This window comes from Bombus flavifrons, chromosome 18, assembly GCF_040668555.2.
Source record: "Bombus flavifrons isolate JBK064 chromosome 18, iyBomFlav1_principal, whole genome shotgun sequence".
Taxonomy (NCBI): domain Eukaryota; kingdom Metazoa; phylum Arthropoda; class Insecta; order Hymenoptera; family Apidae; genus Bombus; species Bombus flavifrons.
The window spans coordinates 4,645,752-4,669,947 of NC_138459.1; the positions used below are offsets into that span (position 1 = coordinate 4,645,752).

At 40.8% G+C, this 24,196-nt stretch overlaps 1 protein-coding gene across 2 annotated transcripts in view; it reads right to left on the reverse strand.

Moving 5' to 3' along the window:
- LOC138189113 (uncharacterized) overlaps window positions 1-24,196 on the reverse strand; it is a 73,459-nt gene that overhangs the window by 25,517 nt on the left and 23,746 nt on the right. The window contains exon 1 of one of the 2 annotated variants that reach the window (XM_069131265.1): window positions 23,018-23,255. The exons of the other annotated variant lie outside the window; for it this stretch is intronic. Coding sequence (XP_068987366.1) covers window positions 23,018-23,051 — 34 coding nt within the window. The 5' untranslated portion in view covers window positions 23,052-23,255. Of the gene's footprint in view, window positions 1-23,017; window positions 23,256-24,196 lie in introns of those variants that run through there. 2 annotated transcript variants of the gene reach the window in all.

The following is a 24,196-nucleotide window of genomic DNA, read 5'->3' on the forward strand; positions in this document are numbered from 1 at the left end:
TGATTGCGGATTTTGTTATTACCACCCAATGATAAAATCCGCAATCACCTAGTTGCCAAGCCAATATTTCAGAGAAGAGGTAGCTATTACCAATATTTCAAGCCAATATTTCAGAGAAGAGGTCGTCCGAAAAGTTTCTTTCGTTTTATAAGGAAACAATAGACGCACAATGTTTTTTGTTTTATATTAGTTTATTGAATTATGCACGAACATGGATCATACCTGATTCAATAAAATAATATAAAACAGAAATTATTGTTCATCTATTATCACCTTATGAAACGAAAGAAACTTTTCGGACGACCTAATATCGTTAGTAGTCTGGAAAGAAAGCAAACAACGATTCGAATGATCCACTCGGAAAATCCATTTATTTGGGCTGCCAAGAAACAGCAATGTGTCAATAAACGCGACAACTTCGTGCTGTCAGAGGTCTGCAATTCGTTAACGTCCGCGACGAGTCGAGGACAGGTCCGAGTACACGCGCACTCGCAACCACACGAAACCATCTCGTCGCGAGTTCTAACGTTTTCCCTGCGAGTCTCGCGAAGTTTAACACTTTGACTGCCACGTGGGTCATATATGACCCACCACGGTTTCTCCTGTGACGCCGCCATTGTGTGGTCGTTGGTGACCGAAGCGTTTCAACTTTTTACAATTGCAAAAATTGAATGAAAATTGACAGTTAGGGCATTTTCAATATAACAGATAAATAGAAGATACTTTGAAATAAAAAGTGCCCATTGAACAATTAAACATTTTTATTGGGACATCAATAAAAAAAAATGAGAACAAATCTTGCATCTAACGGTGCACTGTGTTTGCATTCATATCGTTGAGGGGTAATCTACGAATATTATTATAAACACACCTTAGAAAATAATTGTGAATGCTGCTTTATAATCACATAATTGAGGTTAGAAGTGTGAACATACCTTACTGTTATATATAGAACGAGCAAATACTGTTTAATAACATCCTCTACACGTTCAACAATATATTCTGCACGTTTTGCTTGCGACGAAACAACGAAAGCGAATGGTTTGTCGAAATAAACGAAGTCTTGTTATAATATGTCGCTATCAGCTGTTAGCAAGGCGCCACTGTCGTCACCCGTGACCACCAATAAGATAAACGATCCATTGGGGAAGAATGTTGTCTTACATCATCAATTTATTATTACTTTGCCATTATATGCTTTGAATAGTAAAAATACTCTCGTGGCGCCCTCAGCGGAACATGTGATTTCGGCGTGACAGTCAAAGTGTTAAGCGCGTATAAATAGCGTAATATCGGTGGAATATTGATTGGTCCATACCGCGGACGTTACATAAGAACATCTATGCATCGGGTAATTAAGATTCTTTCTACAAGTGTGCTCGCGTCACAGTAAGTCCGATCGACGAATATTTACATAAGCAAAAACGAAAAATTAACGTGATGCATTGTTTGTGGAGCACGGCAGCCGTTGCGTAAAGGCGTATCCGCTTTCGTTGATGGAAAGGAAAGGTGGACGCGTGTTACGCGTAGTAGAAAAATTGAAACGCGATCTAGAAAATGTAAATCACCGGCAAACGAACGTGGAAACTCTGAAACGCATGGAAGATCGTTGTTTGCCTTGATCCAAATGCGAACACACTCCCCGAACCGGATAGACGTTATTGACCGATTCTACTGAACAGCATCATCTTGAACCTTGGCATGAGAAGAGGAGAAGAAAAAGAAAGAAAGGGGAGAGCAGATTCTTGTATGCTTTTCGACTCGACTGTCAATTTGTTAAGCGATTCACAGTAGCAGAGGCGCGGCCTTCCCTCAGAGAAGAGACATCAATCGAAAGGACAGGCCAACCCCTCGTACGACCGGGATGAACGTATCCAGACAGGCACCGACAGCGATTCTCGAATTATACGAGAAATTTTGGGCGTGTCTCTGGTCACGTGTCTCTTAAAAGCTGCTGCAGCCTCCACGAGAGATGGAGAGAAGCAGGGCGCGAGAACAGGGGGAGAGGGGGATGATTTTCCAATGTGACCAAAGAAAGAGAGAGAGGGAAGAGCCCCCTGGTCCTTCCGGGACCGGTCTGGTATCAGCTGCGCCTCGTTTAAACACGGAAATTCATAAGTCCTAAGATATGTTATGCTCAGCTTGGAAAAAATCTCCTGTCTGCGAAAGAGAAGCGAGGGGAGAGATAGGTGCGGGCCAGTCTCGGACTCCTCCGGCTCCGCAATCTCCACCCCCGATAGCTACCAACCAGCTGAACTGGAGCCAAGATCGACGAGTCGAAGCTGCTCCTTTGACCGATCCTCTGATCTTTTTCTCTTTATCTGATCGACAGAGATTAACCGGTGCGAAAGGTTAATTCGGTTTGCGGTACGTTTTATCGATATAGATGCCGAGGATTTCATCAACACGTTGACTGGCGCGCGTCTTCAATGAAATTTCCTTTGGGCCACGAGTGGCGCTGTATCGAACGTACTCTGCTAGGTACTTTCATCGATATTTTAGTAACATTTAGGAATAACAAAAAATTCCTCCCGAAAGATGTTGTTCATCGCAAAGTAAGAAAAAGGGGAGATGGTGTCCCAAGAAGATGATAACGGGATTGTCGTACTCAAATGGAAAGATACACGGGGTGTGAGAATTTTATGGTCAAGACACGCTCCCATTATGGTACCAAGTACAAAAAAGAATCGTAGCATTCGTGCTGTCCCTGCAAGCCAACAGATATCCGCAACATTAAAACTACTAGCTGTTGTTGAATATAATGAAGGAAAGTGTGTTATAGATTGTTCCGAACAAATGCCATCACAATCGGAAAAGGAATCAAATGGTACCGAAAACTTGGCATTCGAGTCCTTCTGCGAATTTCTGTTGTAAACGCTTTGACGGAATTGCAACAAGGAAGAATGTAATTATTAGAAGATTTACAATACAAAAAATCCTTGTCTTCGACGGAGTCAGCGCAATATCGCTGTTCGGAAAAATGATTCCGGAAGAAGCATTAGACACGCGCAAACTATGTTATGCGGATAAAAGACGCCGAACGGACCGATCAAAGACACGGTAGAATTTAAAGAAAACAACTTATTGTTCAAATTGTCCTGACCAAACTCAGCTTTGTATAGAACGCTTTAAAGTTTCACATTCTAAACAATTTTCTTAATAAACCATTTTCGTATTGCTTTTATAACAATTCAATAGTTTTATTACTTCCTGTGGAAAATACTTTTCAAATACCTTCGCAAGTAGTCAAATAAGTGCCACCCGTATCCGGGTGACGCGGCCCGACCGGAAACATTGCTGTCACCCAAATGTGGGTGACACTGTTCGATCGGTGGCTTTGCCGTCGCCCGAACACGGTGATGCGACCCGACAAAAAACTTTGCTGTCACCCAAATATGGGTGACGTTGCTCGATCGGAGGCTTTGCTGTCGCCCGAACACGGTGATGCGACCTGACAAAAAAACTTTGCTGTCACCCAAATATGGGTGACGCGGCGGTCAACGCGTTGAAGATCGTAAGAATGAATACGAGTGTATACGTCAACGCGATTTGTCGTTACGTGAAAATCGACGATCTCGCTTCGTTATTACGTTCGATATGGGGAGCAATGGAAATGGAATGGTTTTCTGCTGTGGAGTGGAATTATTTCGTTCACCACGGGACACACGGCGCAGTAGTGATCCCCGACAGATCCCAATTTCGATTGCTTTATATCCACTTTAAGAGCAGAGGCAGACGTTAGAACCATATAGAGGAACGAGATGCAACCCGAAGATCTCGGAAACTCCAAGCTTCGCCACCCCCGTCTGTGGCTATCAGCTGCCCCGAACAGTTAGGCGCTAAGCCAGCGTATAACAGTCGGGACAGAGTCTAGGGAAGGCAGCGTAGTAATAGTAGAAACGCCAACGACCAAAAGCCGGAGAAGGGGAATAAGACGGTGAAAAGGTGGAAGAACAGTGGGAGGTGCAGATTTCATAACGTGCTAGAGCTCCAGATACGACAATATGTGAAGTGTAGATATAAAATGTGCACTGGAACCCCGGGTACATTGAAAGAGAGGGTGGAGCAGACAGAAGAGAGTTTCTAAGGAGAAAGAGCAGAGAAAGAGGGGTATATGAATCGTGTATATTTTCATAATCTTTCGTAGACGATTTGGCCGTGGTGGCTCGAGCCAGCGGTTCACGAACCGTACACGCATATGCCTCCGTCGAAAAGCGTGGATCGCACATGCTCGGGGCACTTCCCATTCAGACGAGCGCAGCTGCCGAACTCGTGGGACACGTCGGCAGGCACGCGCCTCTTGCCTCCATAACCTGTTTTCAAAATTCCGCTCCCCTCGGAACCAAGGCTCAAGGAGAGACCCATTTCTTCCTTCTTTCCTCCCCACCTACTATACGCACGCTGCTCTCCCCGTATTCCTCCTCTTTCTTTCTGCTCTCTTTTCTTTATTTCAACCACCTCTACAGCATGCATACACTCCTATTCACAAGTATTATGACATTTATAGAAACTCAGACATAGCTTAGAATGTTAGTAAAAATTTGAAGAGTTGTTATTATCCGGTTTGAAACTATATGAAGATAAGCAGAAATTCAAGAATCCTATAGCAATAAATAAAATTAAATAAGAAAGGAAAGCCCTCAGCTTACTTGGGACGTCACCATATTAGCTAAAAGGATTTGCTTCCTGATAAGAAAAAATCCTGAACTGAACTTCCCTCAATATAACTTCAATTAGTTCAACAATTTTTCAATGAGACTGGAAGATCAACATATGATTGTTAATTTTCTAACTCTTATAAAATATATTTTGCAAGTTCTTGAATTTTTATTTTGTACGAATGCAATCATTTGGTACTTCAATATTTATAAACAAACGTGTATATGTATCTAGTCGTTTCTTGCCGTGTTCATCTGTCGTCAATTCATCGGCTTGCAAATTGCTCGAAATTTCGACGTTGGCGGCAATTAAGCCCTACCCGTGTCTCAACTACGGCCGATGATGCGGTACACCGCGCGAAGAGCGTTTCAAGTGGCACAAGAGCACCTCTTGCCGAAGACGCCCTCAGCTGCGGAGTCCCGTCGACGCTTAAATACCTTCGAGTGCTGCTTTTTAATTGCTTTCCCTACCCAAGAGACGTGTTCGTCTCTTAATCGTTGCATTATACGTATTCACGGACGCGCAAGGACGAATGCAGCTCCCCGAGGGGAATACTTGGATGATTTGCATACGTCGTCGGGGGTGACCGCCCTGGCAGACGGCAGCTGCCTCGCTGCGTCGCTGCCTCCGAAATCTCATCGACCATCGTCGTCACCCTCCAAATTCTACGTCTTCGATTTCCAGCATTTGTCTTTCACGGTTTCAAACCAACAGTTTTCATAGAATTTTGTAAAACAGCAAATCAATTTTTCTCTTTGAAACCAGACTCACCTCTTAGAAACGATCAACTATTCTTCTATACATTTTTATACAAACATTTCTCAGTTTCATTAAATAGCTGCACAATAAAGAAATGGATTACTAATTTCCATAAAAGCATTTACCACAAGGAGATAACACAGGTAACGATAAATTGAAAAAAATGTTTGCAATGTATCAAACTGAAATCAAATTTCATTACATAGCTGCACAATCAAGAAACGGATTACTAATTTCTATGAAAGCATTTACCACAAGGAGATAACACAGGTAACGATAAATTGAAAAAGACGTTTGCAATGTATCATATCTTTCTCTATTCTTCCATTATGATTAGAACAGTATGGATTTGCGTAAACGTCCGCAATCTAATTGTTTTTTAGTAGGCGATTATTATACTATAACTTTTAGTAGGCGAAACAAATTTTTGTGTTCATAAAAATATGAATTTGTCTGAACATTTGCAATCTATTTATTAGGTTGGCAACTAAGTGATTGCGGATCTCGTCAATACCACCTAATGGCAAAATCTGCAACCACTTAGTTGCTAACCTAATACGACTTTCGATATGTTTTCATTTTTCTATTTTGTCAAATAAATTTCGCAGATATTAACATCTCACTATCCTCTAAATTGAGAGATTTCGTTGCCTTCAAATTTGCCATCTTGGCGCCACATATTTTTAAGGGAAGATAGTAACGAAATTATCAGGATGAAAGGGAAATTGACCGCTGCCAACTGCGCATCGCGATTCCTCGTACACGAAAACGGAGAGAACAGCCGGTTCGACCAGATGGCGGGCGGATCGATGGCACGACGATACGATCGATAGAAATCGATGACTGGTTAATCAGCATCGCCGGTTATGATGCGGCTTTTCACGCGGCGATGTAACCTGTCGTCACGTCTGCTCGTAACTCTCGTTTAAAACGATTCGGACCATCGAGGTCGTTCAGAAACGATAAAATGAAATATAAGCCGACTCTAAAGATCGATTTCCATCGTTTCATTGCCTGTGTTTCGCTCTGAACTTGCTGACCAAAACTTAACGAAATATTGTCGTAACAATAAGAATAATTAAGCCTTTGATAAATGACGTAATGTAAAATAATAAAGAATTAAAAATGACCGATTTAAAAAATGGAAAATTTATTCTATTTCTGGTATTAAAAATATAAAAAATACCTTGGACTTTTTGTAAGCAATAAATATTAATAATTATGTTACTTATAATAATTTAAAACGTGGAATTTCTAGTACTATACTTATTGTTCAAGTTTTCCCTACGTTACACTATCAACAATAAAAAACAATAAAAAATATTGTATCTTTGTACCTCTTGCGAAACATTGTGTGGATTTTATTGTAACGAAACTACTACAATAATTTAACAAATAAGAAATTAAACTGTCACCGTAATAATAAACGTTGGAAGAATATTGAAAATGCTGCGACCACCAACGAACATCGTAGAAATCCTCATCCTCAAGGACTTCGATGAGGTGGCCTGCTAGGCTCAAGGTAGGTGCGTATCGAATGAAGAAAAGAAGAATGAAGTGTCTCATAGAGTTAAATACGTAATAAAAAATTTGTCAAATTATTCGCAATTAAAAATTGATCGTGTATTTAATTATAATGGAATATCGACACGTATTACGTAGTTAGTGTCATATTATATGGAGTAGTGTCTTAATAATAGGATAATCTCGATACACCGTTCAGATTATCCTCAAGAGAGATACTTTACACGCCTCTTCACCGGAGGAAGATCAACGAGGTGGCCCACTACACAGATATAAAGAAGAAAAAGGGACGCGTCGAGAGAGGGTTGAAGAAGGGTTCGTGCCACGACGATATAAAAAACCAACGCGGCCAACGAACCGACAGGGGTATTTATCCTCCTATTAAGATCTGTTTCTGTTTCCCTCGCGCAACACCATGTTCTACCTCAACGCCCACCACGTGCAATATAACACGCTAGAAAAAAGAAATATTCCCTTCAAAACAGTGTAACAAATAAAACTCCAACTTCACTGTTATACATCCTTAATAATATACACTAGAACTCTATTTATTGGAATAAAATTTCAGTTAACCTGCAATTAATGATCCGATTAACGTCGATTGAACTTGTCAACACAATATATGAACTCTAATTATTAAACGGATTATCCGTCGATAAATTCAGATACTCGCCATTCCGCCATATTTTTCTCTGCGTCTACGCCTACAGAGAAGCGAGATGCATCGGGACGGGCGAACGAACGCCACGTAATTGAAGCGTGTCCGCGAATGGAATTAAACGAGAAACCGAACGGCGGCGCTCATATTCGAAAGTTTGCATGCGCGTGTTCCGCACAAAAGCAGGAAACATTATACGGCTCTTGAACAGACGAAGATGCAGCTCGCCAGCAAGGATGAAGGGTCGCAAACGCGCGACCAGCCAGCGAGCGAGATAGAAACAACACGCGTCTGTAAACAAGGAAGGCTCTCGGCTAGCTTGTAGAAGAGAAAGAGATAGGTAGAGACGTGTGTCGAACGTAGGTCGATCGGTGAAGAAGATAAAAAAACGTGCAGCTCTCGATAGCGTATAATACTTTGGGGCCGGATAGACGAGCAGGACGTATCTTTTCCACTTGATAGGGCTCGAGGAGACCTACGAGCGCGCAACCATCATCGTCGGCTATCGTGAGCCATAGTGTGTGCGGGCCACGGGTCCAAAAGAAGACATGGGCTCGCACATGTTCTTCACCTCGTGCAGGGTATTCATGCCCGGTATTCATAGCGTGCAGCTGCCGAATGCACTTCAACGCCATTACCTGTTTTTCGCAACGTTCGCTCGTTTGCGCCTGGGCACGCGCCCGCCGCTACGAAACGTACCCCGAAATCGAGGCGGGTCTAATATTTCTTTCTTTTTTTCTCTTTATCGTCTTGTTCTTGGTGGAAGCAAGAGCCGTGGTCTTCGTCTTTCTCGTCAATGGAATAATAAGGCTTCCGGGTGTTCGTGCCTTTGGCCACCTTTGCCCACGGACCTAATTTCTGATTTACACGATTTCGTTGTAGCCATCGACCGGTTTACGCGAACTGACAATGTTAGATGAGACAAGTTCGGACACGAACCACTTTCTCAGCAGTTTCAACTGCTTGTATACGTGTGACCGAGAATGTATACGTAGGATATGGTTTCATTTGGAGTTTAGATAAGAAGATTTAGAGTTTTGTGTTTATAGATTTTGGGGTTAGGTTGCAATGTAATGGTAGTATAATTTTAGAGATAAATAACACGAATGATAAACGACAAAGGATAACAACGGTGCGTCGTGAAACAGAAACGAGACTAATGCGCGCATCGCCCTTCTCGAGTTTTAAGGGAGAAAATAAGGCTTCCAGACGTAGGTACAGTATCGTAGCGGTGCCTCGAATGAGACGAAAAAAGGGACTCGCTATGACAGGACAATTGTGCTGTTGCGCGAAAGAAAACAGGTGGCAAAAAACTTTTCCATCTTCCAAAGTGTTTGGTTTCTAAATATTTGAATTGCAATGCGTAATTTTTGTTAACTATTCAAGAATACAAGAACGTACACTTGATCTCAAAATCGAATGAAAAGATAATTTCGATTCGAAAGTGATCGACGGTACATTGAACGTAAAAATTGCCCTTCTATTGGCTTGGTAACTAAGTGGTTGCGAATTTTGTCACTAGGTGGTACTGACAAAATCCGCACTCACTTAGTTGCCAACCTATAAAACACGTGAAATGTATATAAAACATGTGACTCATCACGTCCTTCTCCTGTGATCTTGAAACGAATTCAAGCAACACAGGTTCATTCGATAGAGCACGAAGAAAATAAATGGGGTCTGTATAAACGTCGTGCTACCGTAATTATTCCCAACGAGTATGACGCAACCGAAACCGATGACACATAAAAACGCTTCTTTCTCTAGGAATACCGCGTCAGTGCACAAAAATAGTTGCGCAGGCGGTTACAAAACTTCGTCGATCGTCTTCCGGGAAAGTAGGGCGACGAAACGCGTTCCACGTATTGTTGCTGATTTTTAAACGATCGCTGTTGACACGGAACCGCAAGTGCTTGTTAAATTCTCTTAACAAGCTGTGTACGGCACGACCAGTCGTTAAATACGCAAAAACCATGAAAAGGAAAAAAAATCTGCGGTTATTGTCCGAGTACAGATGGAAACGTAATGAATAGCCAGTTCGGATTCCTTGTCGACAATGAGTTTCTAAAAAAGCGAAAGAATCCTCGCGCGCCCACGGAAACAATGGCGGCGATGCTGATTGTACGCGATCTCCTTTCACCCCCTTTTACGCCGTATTAATTTCTCTGGCCTCTTTCAAATTGCGACATAATAAACGACTACGAACAGAACAACAATCGGCACTTTTATCTCTGAAAAGAAGTTTGCTTCGATCTAAGATATACGTTCGGTATGCAGCGTCGCGAGAAACAGGCGAACAGGTGGCAACTTGTACGTCTCGCCTCGCCGAGATCCCGTCGAATATTATGTAACACATAATACTTCGTCATCCGTTTCGAGCATCGACGCGCGTTTGATAAACTTGCACCGTGCATAAAGTTGCACCGTTCGAATCTACCTTGGTATTTCGAGTCTCACAGGTTTTAAGTATCGTAATAGAACACAGAGTATTTTTAAAAAAAGCAATTCGATAAGAAAACATATTTCAAAGATAACATGGTTTAAAGTTTCACGTTATCGCAAAGATCTCACATAACCGTAAAGGTCTAAAGCCAGAGTTCTAAAGTTTAGATTTAACAGTTTCACTAATACGATAATAGAGAAAATTAGTTGCCTAAATCGGGGTTAGGTTAGAAACGATTTCGTGTTCAGATCGGATCTTTTTACGTTCCATTCCACGGATTCCCTGAATGCCCTACAAATCCTTGACCAAACAGGTCGGAAACAAGCGACCACTCTGACGATAGCTATGTAGCATTGATCCTGGCGGCAACAAAACTTTCGTCGTCGACTTCGAAGCGGACAGAAAGAAACCTCGTAAAAAGTCGCAGCTTATCGTGGCGACGAGGCCGGTTTCGTGCCGCGTTTTGCCTCCAATTGACTCGTAATTAAGGGTATCACCGAGCCGACCCGTGTTCCTGCCTAAAATGTGTACACAGTGTCGCACGCTAAATTGCCTAGTGACATGCAGAACCGAGCCGAGAATATCGCACTCGCCGCGCCTCTATAAATTAATGAAAAAGGACACAGATCGGTTAATTAGCAGGGATTACACGCTAAGCGATATCGAACGGCGAGGAGAGGGGAGAAGAAGGTAGCGCCAGGCGTTTTAGAGCGGCGATTTGGAATCGGGTGCCGAGCTACTTGCGTTATCCGCGCCATCTACCTTATCTTGTTTGCCGTTTCTACGCTGTATCCACAGCGTGAAATCTCGCAGATATGGTTATCGGCTTATCTGCACGAGCTCAAGGATATAGAAAAGCGCCGCCACCTGTCGCACACACAGCCGCTATTGAAGCCGATCTGGGACAACGGGAACGTTGTCCTGACAAGAATTATGGCCGAAGGACTCTGTAAATCTCGTACAAGTGGATTTCCGCATGAACCGTACGCAACCTGGACAATGGCGTTTGTAGAATGGCTGACTATGGCAAGCACGATTTACCGAGGATTTTCTGTTGTAGTTTAATAGGGATGAATTGTTGGGAATTATTTAACATTTTGACTGCCACGTGGCTCATATGTGACCACGGTTTCTCCTGTGACGTCACGGTGTGGTCTTTTGTGACCGGAGCGCTTCAACTTCTTACAATTGTAAAAATTGAATGAAAATTGACAGTTAGGGATTTTGAATATAACCGATAAATAGAAGATACTTTGAAATAAAAAGTGCCCCATTGAACAATTAAACATTTTTATTGGAACATCAATAAAATAAATAGAGAAGAATTTCATTAGAACTTACAGCGGCTACAAAGAATATTTTTCAATCAATCGTATTTTTATCAGATTCAATATTTTATTTTTATAGTACTCAATTTTTCATATACTTGAATTCAAATGTGTAAATGTTATAATAAATACAACGGTGTGTAAATATTGCTTGCAGCCACTGTAATTGGTTAAAAGATGATCGCGTTACTATATCTTCTTAAATGCCTTATCTAATGCAATTATTAGTCAAGCATGATTAACGTTATTTTTTGAAAACCCCACAATTTTATCAGAACGTATGACTAGCCGCTGTTTTGTTCTGCAGAAACTGAACTTTTATTATCCTTGATACATTTGATAAGTTTGCCTTTGTAATATGCCTTATATGTTACAATTGATTTGAAACATAGAACAACACCAATTTTTTCATCTTCGATTCAGGATATTGTAGAGTATATCATATAGAGTATATCATGTATAGAGTATATATGTAGAGTATATCATATACATTCTTCAGGGTATTGTTGATACACACGAACATAACGCATCATTTTATTTAACCTTCAGTACTTAATATGACGAACGTCATTAATAATCTACATCAGCCAAAACTCGTGAAATACAAAACAGGATGGAATATTCCAAAATGAAGTATTTTACCCATTGCGGTCGATTCTAACCCAACGACACCAGCTGCGACTTAATCCTGTAAGTCGAAGCTAAGCTCACAGATTGCCAACTAAGTGATTGCGGATTTTGTCGTTAGATGGTATTGACAAAATCCGCAATCACTTAGTTGCCAAGCCAATATATATTCGAAGTAAACATCGCGGCTCTTACATTCGAACCATAACTCTCGTCATCGTTGTAACTCGATACTACAAAACATAGACCATAAACAGACGAGCGGACGAATAAACAAAAAAAGAAACGAAATAGGATTATCGGCAATTTCTCGTCGCGGTTTCGAACGCGCTAAACTGATCCATTCTGCTGACGCGGGCAAACACGTATACACAGGAGAACATAGGTGCGCGCGTTTTACGGTGTGTCGAATATACAGCAGAGAAAGAGGGAGACAGAGAGAGAGAGAGAGAAAGAGGAGGTAAGTTACGGAGGAGCCCTTGCGTTGCAAGGGTATCGTTGGCAGGCGGCACATGGTCCGCATCATGATTTTCGAAGCCGCAGATGGTTCCTCCTGCGGCACACGATTATGGTTTTTTGTCAAGCATGCTGGGAGCAGGCGGTAGGGCACACCGCCGCTTGTATTTCTCGATCAATTTTCGCCGCAAAATTGACTGGCCAAGCCGATCGAACGATGCCAGCGCCATACACTCTAGGAATTATTCTCGATAGCTGGATATCTTATTGAAGAATTAACCGCCCGCTTTATACAAAGATCGATATCGATACTCGTGGTGGAACTAAAGGGTGAACTCGTTATAAATTGATTCGACGAAGCTAGAAGTGCACTTGTAACAGAATTTAGATGAATTGTTGAGACTGAGAAGCGAGCCTCTTAGAAGTCTAAATTAATCCACAACTCTACTTTCTATTAATTTCTTAGTTCAAGAAACGAATGATTTAGTAGCTATTTGGTTGGCAACAAAGTGATTGCGGATCTTGCCATTAAGTAGTACTGACAAAACCCGCAATCATTTAGTTGCCAATAGAATGACCCCTAAATTGATCCATCCTAAGGTAACATAAATAATAGTAACATTCTAGGATAGATTTAATAAAAGCGTGTCTGCATCATAATTCTTCTAGACATTTCAATGTATGGATCAATGTGGCACTTGAACAGCTACTATACCGACACCTTGATATTGTGCTGCAACATCGTACAGCTGGCTCCCGTTCAAGTAGCTAGACAAATCACGAGATAAGAGATTAAGCAGGAATTTCTAGATATCATCAATATCATCGATCACAATCTATGGAAACTAAGTAATTGCGGACTTTGTCAATACCATCTAATGACAAAACCCGCAATGACTTAGTTGCCAAGCCAATAAAACACGAATTGAAATCGTAAAATAACCGAACCTGATTCTTTTCAAACAAGTTTATACAGCACACAATCGCAAACAATAAATGGTGCCCTCAACGATCCAATCACCCGAAATCCCCCATCCCTTCTCCAATATTACCGGATTTACCATCCCTCTATAAAGAAAGATGAGCGTTGACTGGAATGAAAAGGCGAGAGGAGCGCGTCGCGACGCGCAGAAAGCCTCGTAAATCACGGCAAGTGGGTTAAGGGTGACGAGGCCGGTTCCGAACGGCGCGCTGCGCCGGTTCAAAGCGTCGATAATAATTGGCGCTGCGGAGGCAGGGGCGGCGTTGTTTGTGCGCATTTCAATGGTCGCTCTGGAAGGCACGGCTAATCACGTGGCCAAGAGAGCCGGACAAACGGAGCGAACTGACAAACGACGGCATTATGTCCGCCATTCTGGTCGTCGCTGGTGGTGGGCCGGCGACAATGCCACAGCCAGCAGGACACACAGCTCGAAGAAAAAGGGAGTAGAGACGAGGAGGGGAAAAAGAGCGAGAGAGAAAGGAAATGGAAGAGAGAAGGAGAAATATAAAAAGAGGAGAGGAGAAAAAGGGAAGCAATCTTCCTTATTTCTTTCCATCTCGTCTCGTTTCGGCGGCTACCCTCGTGTCCCCACCGCCACCCCCTACGGTCCGGCCAATCTCGTTCAGGATGACTGCCGACCAGCCAATCCTCTTATTCCGTTTCATTTGTCGATCGCAAATGTGCGCAGTGTGCCTGCGTGTACGCTTCATTATTATTTCGTATTGTGCGTGTAACCCAATTCAATAGCCTAATCTACTTTCCCTGCTTTTCTCTTGCTAATCGTGGGCACCCAGCCGATCACGATCCACCGATCGACTCTCATGGCTCTTTCTTTCGTTCCTTTCTCCCCGTTTCTTCCTTTTTTTTTTTTTTTTCACTTAAGCTTGTTTTCCTTACCAGTTTTATCCACCGAGAAACTCGTCGGTATAATGCACGCGCATGGGAAAATTCAACGACAATCGGTTGCTATTTTTTGAAGCAAAGAATTCGCTCGGAGGGTCGATACTTTGGGAAAGTAGGTTTCCACGATTCTCGTCGAAACGATCAGGTGCACTACAGTAATAACGTAATCTGGCTTATGGTGCGCTTGTCCGACGGTCGATCTCCCTGCGTACCAGGGGTCGCTGCGATTAATTGAAAAATGCTGGCAGAGAAACAACGCACGCCAGTGTATACTTAGGTGCATAGATTCATCTTGATTTAAGCGTAGAAAAAGGAGCACACCGGCGGGATAGGGGAGGAGTCGTTAAAACGTTCGATCAGTCGCTGTGTATGTCCGTCGATGGATATTACCACGAGGCAGCCATGCCAAGATAATTGGACGGCGGGAAAATTAAAGGGAGCCACCGCGACTCTTGACTCTTCGCAGCGAGCGGAACGAGGCGGAATAATCTGCCTTGTCTTTAAGAGATTAGGTCCTTAAGGAAGCACTGCCTTCCTTCTCCCCGTCTCTCATCCCTTCCCCCTTTATATACCACTCCTTCCCACCCCAAAAAAACACTTTTCATACCTTTCAGTCGAAACCTACCGCGATCATGCGGCTTCGACCAACCGCCAGATCCAACGTCAAACGAGAGCAAACTCGAAGTTCTCCTCCCTTCGAACAGAACGGAACAAGACCAAAGTAAATTACCGTGGACCGAGAAGCTTGGCCTGCAAGCCCAACCGTTTCTCAGAAGTCCAATTAAAAGTACTGTCTACAATGAGAGAGCAATTAGCGCGCGACTCAGGACAAAATAATTTTGTGGAATCCTACACTTGTTTGTTGATCTTCTCTTCTTAGTTTCATTGAGCGAGTTTGATAGGGCGTCTGGAGGGGAATTGACACGCTTACGTGCAAATCTAGGGATTTTGTTGTTCTAGTTTTTTTTAAGAATCGTAGCTATGATTTGTTGGTTGTACTATGTGGTATTTTTCGAGTATATTATTTATTGATTATTCAAGTGGGTAAAGTAAAGTGAAAATTACAACATTTAGCCTTATAGAGAACATTTTTAGTGTGGAGACATCTATTGGTTGGCAACTAAGTGATTGCGGATTTTGTCATTAGATGATATTGACAAAATCTGCAATCACTTAGCTGCCAAGTCGAAGAAAAGCGTGCGATAATTAGTATCGTTAATTGCAATTGTAGGAAAAATCTTGCAATTGTCCTTTTGTACTGTATCGTATTCTTTGAAGCACTATAGTAGTATCAATACAGTATAGTACTAGTTCAATTAGTAAATCAACGCGGAATTATGGAATTGTGGAATGGACTGTTGATTTTTATGCAATCTCATATTTCAACAAATGCAACCCAAATTGCATTTCACTTTGGATATTTTATATGTTTTTTTTGCATATTACGTGCAATTCGATATTTTTACAACTTTGAATTTCTTCCATCATGAAACACTTGATATTAAGTTGGCAACTACGTGATTGCTGATTTTGTCATTAGGTGGCACTGACAAAACCCGCAATCACTCAGTTGCCAATGTAATACTATAAAACATGAGATTACAGTTTTGTGATACAGCTTTCAGAAAATATAAAATTGTTCAAGGAAACGTTAAAATGAATATTTAGGTAGGTGATTGCCACGCTAGAATTAAGTCAAATACCAGTTCCACTGAAAGATACTCAGAAGGATAAAATTTGATTAAATTCTCAAGAATTCAATTCATTTAAATAATAAAATTAAAAAATAAATAAAATAATAAATAAAATAAAATTAATAAAATAAATAAATATTAATCATCTTGCCAAGCAAAATTCACCAGAAATCTTGTGAAGATTTTCCTGAATTTTTACTTGCAAGAAGATAGCTTAACGTTATCACAGACAGACCTGTACCCTCAAAAGATTAAAAATCTTGCCAAATAATTCACCAGAAATCTTGTGAAGACTTTCCTCAATTTTTACTTGGAAACAGATAGCTTAACGTTATCAGAAACAGGCGTGTACTGTCGCAAAGTGTAATTAGATGAAACCTGGGATTCTCATACGAAGAAAATTCTTTTCCACATGGATTAATACTAATCGGTGGCACACGTACCAAAGAAGACGTTTTAACAAGCCCATCCTCAGTGAGTCATTGTTAGTTACAGCATACAAAGTATCCCTTGGTCACGTCGAGCAGAGAAGGGTCCTCTTTCTCTCTATGAATCGACCGGTTTATCATCGATCGGGCAAAGATTAAGCTCCATACGGAGGTGGAACAGGCCTCATGAATATTAACCCGAGAAAGCATAAGCCGAGGAATCCTTATCGATGTAGATCTTATAATTCGTCGGCAATGACCGTCCCGTCGGACGATGATGTTAATCACACGGCCGACCAAATTATGGTTTCACCTCTTGCTTTTCGGTTGTCGCAACGAGAAAACTCGCGTTCCGTGGTCCAACGATCATGCGAATATGTATACGATATACACATAGGTGTTGCATTAATTTAGCATAAATTACGGAATACGCACGGTGCCGTTAAACGACAGAAAAGACTGGCGGCGAGGTGAGCTGGTTTTTTCGAGTTTTACCTCGCCGATGATTACGTAGCTGTGGAAACATGCGACACATCCGTCACGTTTTTGTGCCAATGACGTGTCTACTTGGACAATCGGACGAGATAAGTTGAAACGTTGCTCCCACGAGCTTTCAGAACGAAACATTCCGAGCATACGATAACAAATTCTGTAATTCACTTACATGTAGATTTTATCTAACCTCAAAGAGATGTTACGCTCCAGTGGACACCAGTTCTTACAACTAAGATTCTATGGAAAATTGTAATCTGCTAAGATGTACAGTACGTTCGCAATATACAAAAATACATGAAATATTCGTTAGAGAATTCAAACAGCGAAACAAATTTTTACCCAAATTTCACGTTTCCTTCCCTTGTGTTCATAAAAATGTAAGATTGCAGAAAAATGGAGAGTTTAGTTGCATCAAAACATTTTCTAATACTTGCATGAACAAAAAAAACGGAAATTTATATTATGTTAATAATTACACACAAAATTCTAATGCGAAGATCAAAATATCTTTCTGTGCGAGAAAAAAAGTAATTAAAATTGGTCTATTCTTCTGAAATTATTAGGTTGGCAACTAAGTGATTGCGGATTTTGTCGGTACCACCTAATGGCAAAATCCGCAATCACTTAGTTGCTAACCTAATATTCAAGAAATGGTGCAGAAAAACGTTACGTTTATATTGGATTCTAATGAATAAATATATGGACATATTGAGATATGTATAATTTTGTATGCTAGACTAGGTTAGATGCGTAGTAGAAATACTTGTATGTGAGTATCAGTGTGTGGAAGTATGTGTGTGCGCGGCGTCTCGAAAACAGATGAATGCAAACGGTTCAGTCGATTAAAAGTCGGATATGGAAGAAAGTGCTGAGACGCGTGCAAGTGTGTATCGATGAATATCTTAGAAATCGCTCATCAAATAAATATATAATTATTGTAATATTACTTCCAAGTGTATATTTAGTGTTCCTATACCATTATTTCGGCTATCAAGATCCACAATTCTCAACAGGACATCTCCACTTTAATTATGATCTTCGTCAAATATATTATTCAATTTTCTCATTTCGAAACGAATGTTCTTTCAATCGTATACGCTGAAAATTCCGCGAAATATTGGGTTGACAACTAAGTGATTGCGGATTTTGTCGGTACCACCTAATGGCAAAATCCGCAATCACTTAGTTGCCAACCTAATATTCAAGAAATGGCATTGCTGCAGAAAAACGTTACGTTTATATTGGATTCTAATGAATAAATATATGGACATATTGAGATATGTATAATTTTGTATGTAGTAGTAGTAGTAGAAATACTTGTATGTGAGTATCAGTGTGTGGAAGTATGTGTGTGCGCGGCGTCTCGAAAACAGATGAATGCAAACGGTTCAGTCGGTTAACAGTCGGATATGGAGGAAAGTGTTGAGACGCGCGCAAGTGTGTATCGATGAATATCTTAGAAATCGCTCATCAAATAAATATATAATTATTGTAATATTACTTCCAAGTGTATATTTAGTGTTCCTATACCATTATTTCGGCAATCAAGATCCACAATTCTCAACAGGACATCTCCACTTTAACTATGATCTTCGTCAAATATATTATTCAATTTTCTCATTTCAAAACGAACGTTCTTTCAATCGCCTGCGCTAAAAATTCCACGAAATATTGGGTTGACAACTAAGTGATTGCGGATTTTGTCGGTACCACCTAATGGCAAAATCCGCAATCATTTAGTTGCTAACCAAATATTCAAGAAATGGCATTGCTGCAGAAAAACGTTACGTTTATATTGGATTCTAATGAATAAATATATGGACATATTGAGATATGTATAATTTTGTATGTTAGACTAGGTTAGATGCGTAGTAGAAATACTTGTATGTGAGTATCAGTGTGTGGAAGTATGTGTGTGCGCGGCGTCTCGAAAACAGATGAATGCAAACGGTTCAGTCGGTTAACAGTCGGATATGGAGGAAAGTGTTGAGACGCGCGCAAATGTGTATCAATGAATATCTTAGAAATCGCTCATCAGATAAATATATAATTATTGTAATATTACTTCCAAGTGTATATTTAGTGTTCCTATACCATTATTTCGGCAATCAAGATCCACAATTCTCAACAGGACATCTCCACTTTAACTATGATCTTCGTCAAATATATTATTCAATTTTCTCATTTCAAAACGAACGTTCTTTCAATCGCCTGCGCTAAAAATTCCACGAAATATTGGGTTGACAACTAAGTGATTGCGGATTTCGTCGGTACCACCTAATGGCAAAATCCGCAATCACTTAGTTGCTAACCAAATATTCAAGAAATGGCATTGCTGCAGAAAAACGTTACGTTTATATTGGATTCTAATGAATAAATATATGGACATATTGAGATATGTATAATTTTGTATGCTAGACTAGGTTAGATGCGTAGTAGAAATACTTGTATGTGAGTATCAGTGTGTGGAAGTATGTGTGTGCGCGGCGTCTCGAAAACAGATGAATGCAAACGGTTCAGTCGGTTAACAGTCGGATATGGAGGAAAGTGTTGAGAAGCGCGCAAGTGTGTATCGATGAATATCTTAGAAATCGCTTATCAAATAAATATATAATTATTGTAATATTACTTCCAAGTGTATATTTAGTGTTCCTATACCATTATTTCGGCAATCAAGATCCACAATTCTCAACAGGACATCTCCACTTTAACTATGATCTTCGTCAAATATATTATTCAATTTTCTCATTTCAAACGAACGTTCTTTCAATCGTATACGCTAAAAATTCCGCGAAATATTGGGTTGACAACTAAGTGATTGCGGATTTTGTCGGTACCACCCAATGGCAAAATCCGCAATCACATAGTTGCCAACCTAAAAGAAAAATATTGTTATAGCCTGTAGAATCTAATCGTTGAGAAAGCAACGTGACCGTATGAAAAAGCTATCACCCTCGCGCTGCAGCTGGGTGGTCATTCCCGGTGTGTCCCCGATCGGGAGGCGGAGGATCATAAATCAGAACGTGGCAGAACACCGCCATTGACCTAGTTGCGTGGCAGAGGCGCGTGCAATAGGCGCTCGTCTACCTGTCGCGAAATGCCACCGGTTTCCTTAGCATCGACGTTATCCATCTAATCGCTTTATTTCCTCGTCACTCGATTCCTCGTATTTTTATGTTTCGTCGACTGTGCTGCACTCGCGGAGATACCGAGTCGTTTCGTTAATCGGAAATATGGATGACTAATATGAGAGCCGCGTGGCGAACGCGAGCGAGACACGTCTCGAGTCGCTCGTGTCTCGAAGTCTTCTCTGTAAGTCTATAAATGTAACGAGATGAAGGAGCGGCCGCAGTCTGCCTCGTAGAATGTACAGTGCACACGATCGATGCTGGTCGAAATCCGAGCATTTTTACCGCCAGACGCCAAAACAAACAGCAAGGAACCGTTGGACGCCGCCTACCCGATGCAAAACTGTCCCCGCGTGCCTGCATCTGTACCTGAATTTTCAAAAGAAAGATCGAAAGGCGCGTCGACATCTTTTATTCATTCTTTCGGAGAAATGGCTGAGAAAAGTTTGACAAATGTCCAGAAAATATGACCAATTTGCCGCAGACAAGAATGGTGAAGAATTTTCCTCCTGCCGTTAGGGTTGTTCAGGATTTCGTGAATTTGGATGTTGTAGGTGGGAGGTAAATATAGAAGGTAAATATAGATGGTGGGAAAACGAAGTAAAGATTGGATTAAAGAGAACAGACGACTGAAGACACGTCTGCAGTAAGGTAGCAACTGACAGGATTAAGGAGATTCTACTTGTCTGTACAGATACCTTTAATATTATGCTCGTCTAAGCTTTTCTAGTGAATATCTCACGTATCTTGTGATACACTGATATTAGTTAAATATAGAATCCCCGTGGTTTTCATTCCTTACCTGAAAATAAATATGGTTTCTTGATAAAATTCAGACACTGAGTTTTAACTAAATTGAAATACAGCAAAACTCTATTAACATGAAGTATCCACTAGAAGGAAATGCTAAAACTGCAGAATCTATTTATTCGAGTCAGGAAGTTTATCTATTTTCAAGTTTCTATTATGTGAACTTCAGCTATATGAATCGCTTAATCCCCCCTCCCTAATTCACATAAACGGAATTCTACTCTGCTTAAGCGACTATTGCTATTTATTGCTGTAATACCGTATCATATGGAAATATTATAATAATCTAACATCGAGCAATTAGAATTGAAGCTACATTTTAATCTAATCTCACACGAATACAATCAGTTTTCCAGAGTTCCATAAAAATATTAGGTTGGCAACTAAGTGATTGCGGATCTTGTCAATACCACTTAATGACCACCTAATTAGTTGCCAACCGAACCTAACCTTAAACTAACCTCAATAGAATGGTTTATCACCTGCCAGTTATTTCTTCCACGACAAAACTGCAGTTCTGCTTGATAGCAGAAGGAACTGCATAAAGAGTAGCGTTTCAATTTTAAATAAAAACACAGTCACGAAAGTAGATTCGCGGAAAACGTGGAAGGGGAAATGTTTTATTGCCCGATGAAAAATTTAATTCGACGACGCCCCCCGAGGTTGAAGAAACAATCGCCGGATCTGATCTAGGAGCTCATAAATCCGGCACATTCTCATGCTCTGAACGGACGCCACTGTATCGCTTGCCTCTTTTAAATTTCGAAATTATCGATCGCCAAAATCTATGAGCGCCGTTCCTTCCAGCCTCGACGTTCACGCAACCACAGTAAAAGTGCCGCTGCGTCAACGTTGCTCACTGTGCATAATAATAAAAAAGAGAGAAAGAAAAAGGAATGTCTACATTAGCTATCGGCACGACAGATCTTCGCCCGGAGATAAGAGAAATTTACGAACCAGCTAAGCTATCGTTACACGCACACTCTTATCGATTTGTAACGGAAATGAAAGCGAATCGTTGTCGAAAACGATCGTTTTGCCCTTAAAAATTGTTTATACAACAATCTGATAAATATTTCTGTGTTTCAGCACCTTGCGAACCTCTGTTACTTATGACGATTATATGACATTCTGACAGCTGAATTATGAAAACAAATTCTATAATACGACTAAAGCATAGGAATTTCAAAAAACATAGCGCTACAAGTATTGCACGGTTTTTAGAAAGTAAACATGACTATGAATCTTTTAACACAAAGATGATATTTAGTGTATAATATGTAAGTATATTATATGACATATAGGTTAAGAAAATAACGTTTCGTTAATGAATATTTTTCGACCATTATATGACATATAGGTTAAGAAAATAACGTTTCGTTAATGAATATTTTTCGACCATTATATGACATATAGGTTAAGAAAATAATGTTTCGTTAATGAATATTTTTCGACCACTTTGAAATATCGTACGATTGGATTCTACGAGTGAAACACGAGCACCCACATCAATGGGAAAGCGGCGTTATATAATTCAACGAATCCTTGTCCAACAGAAGTTTAAACATTGTTATCATGATCGTTCAATATCTATTTTGTAGTGATAAAATGAAGAGTGGACGTGATAACTAAATTTACTTAAAACATACGACCGTTCGTATAATTTATAATGTTTCATAAAATAATAATAAATAAAAGTAAATGTAAGTTTAATAATAAAGATTACTAATCAGTTATTACCGACATTTATACAAATTCATATTTTTATCAATACAATGGAAAAAAGTGAAATCTGTAGAGAATTTTTTTTTTATAAATATTTTTCATATTTTGTGAGTTACGTGCATTTAAATTTAAGTCTAATAGTCTAACAGTTACGCACGACGCCAAACGGTAACAAGGTATCCGCTACATCGTACATCGTAACATCGTATTGGAAGAAAGAAAAACCACAGAGTACGGCAACGCGGGTGTAACCTCATGCGTACCTACACCCGAACCGGACCACGAAGGCTACGCCAAATATCGATTCTCGCTAAACTCGAAATGGATATGGAAGCCCGAAGAATGTTGGAATTTTCTAGCGGGTTGCGAAGAGTTGGCATCGATAGTTCCCTACGTACCTCGCCTCTTATCTTTCCCGATCTGTCCAACCATCGTAACTTTCTTCTCCTCCAAGAGATCTCGGCCAATCGAACACTTTGAATCGCATCCCCGCGAGACAGACGAAAGAATTCGAAGTGTGGAAATGAGCGTTGCCACAATTGCAGTTTGCGTTTAACAGGAATAGCACCGGCTGATATTTATACTCGCTAGGAACGTTTCTCTGTGTTTCCTGCGAGCTCTAAAGAGAACACCGCGAGCCCCAGCCTGGAATTCGTAGGTTCCACGGAAAGTAGAATTATTGCACATCGGAGACCGACTAGTCGCGATTTGAATTTAACGATAACAAGTACGAAACGACTGGCGATAACGACTGGTTTCCTCGATCGGTAAAAAACCACGTGATAAAGAAGGAATGAAGCAGAGAGGTCGCTGCAAAATGGGGCATCGCGATCGACAGCGTTCATGCGATAACGAAACGTCCTCCATTAAACAACAAACATAGCACGCGCACGTAATCGCAAAATAAGTTGCCACACGTTTTAACGACTTGGTTCGCTCTACTTTGCGTTTGTTCACAACTTTTCGTTGATCTAATGATTAAGTATTCGAGAACAGGAATTCGAGGACGTTCGATACGAGATAACGTTTATCCTGAGCTGTGAGTGGCAAAGAAAAAACTAAGAGAGGGGGCAAGCTACGTTTGATGGCAAAGGCGTCAACTCGAAAGCACGTGAATGGCTTCTTCGTGTGATGCAATAAAACCTTATCTTTCGCACCAGGAAATGTTCGATCGGTGAAACTTCGATCGAGATTATACGTGGAAAGAAGGCGCGATTTCTTTTAATCGATTTCATTTGATACCAAACAAATGGGTGCCGATTGAACGACGAAAGATCCATAGAAGACTGAAGGAACAACGCGAATTTAATCCGCTTACTCGTGTAAGCGATGAACGTGCTTGATAATTACGTTAAACGGTGGACGGAGGCGCGAATCGTCGCGGGGAGACATCAACGCCCGATAATTGTACACGCTGGCCCCGAAGAACGCCGGGTCAAGAAGAAAGCCTATCGTATTTTGCTGAGCGAAGTAGGTGCCAATTGTAGCGGCTTTAATAAACTCTGTAAGAGACAATGACGGCTTTACGAGGTGCAATAGGTCGATTGTGCCTGCGATCTAAGTGATGAGATCATCGG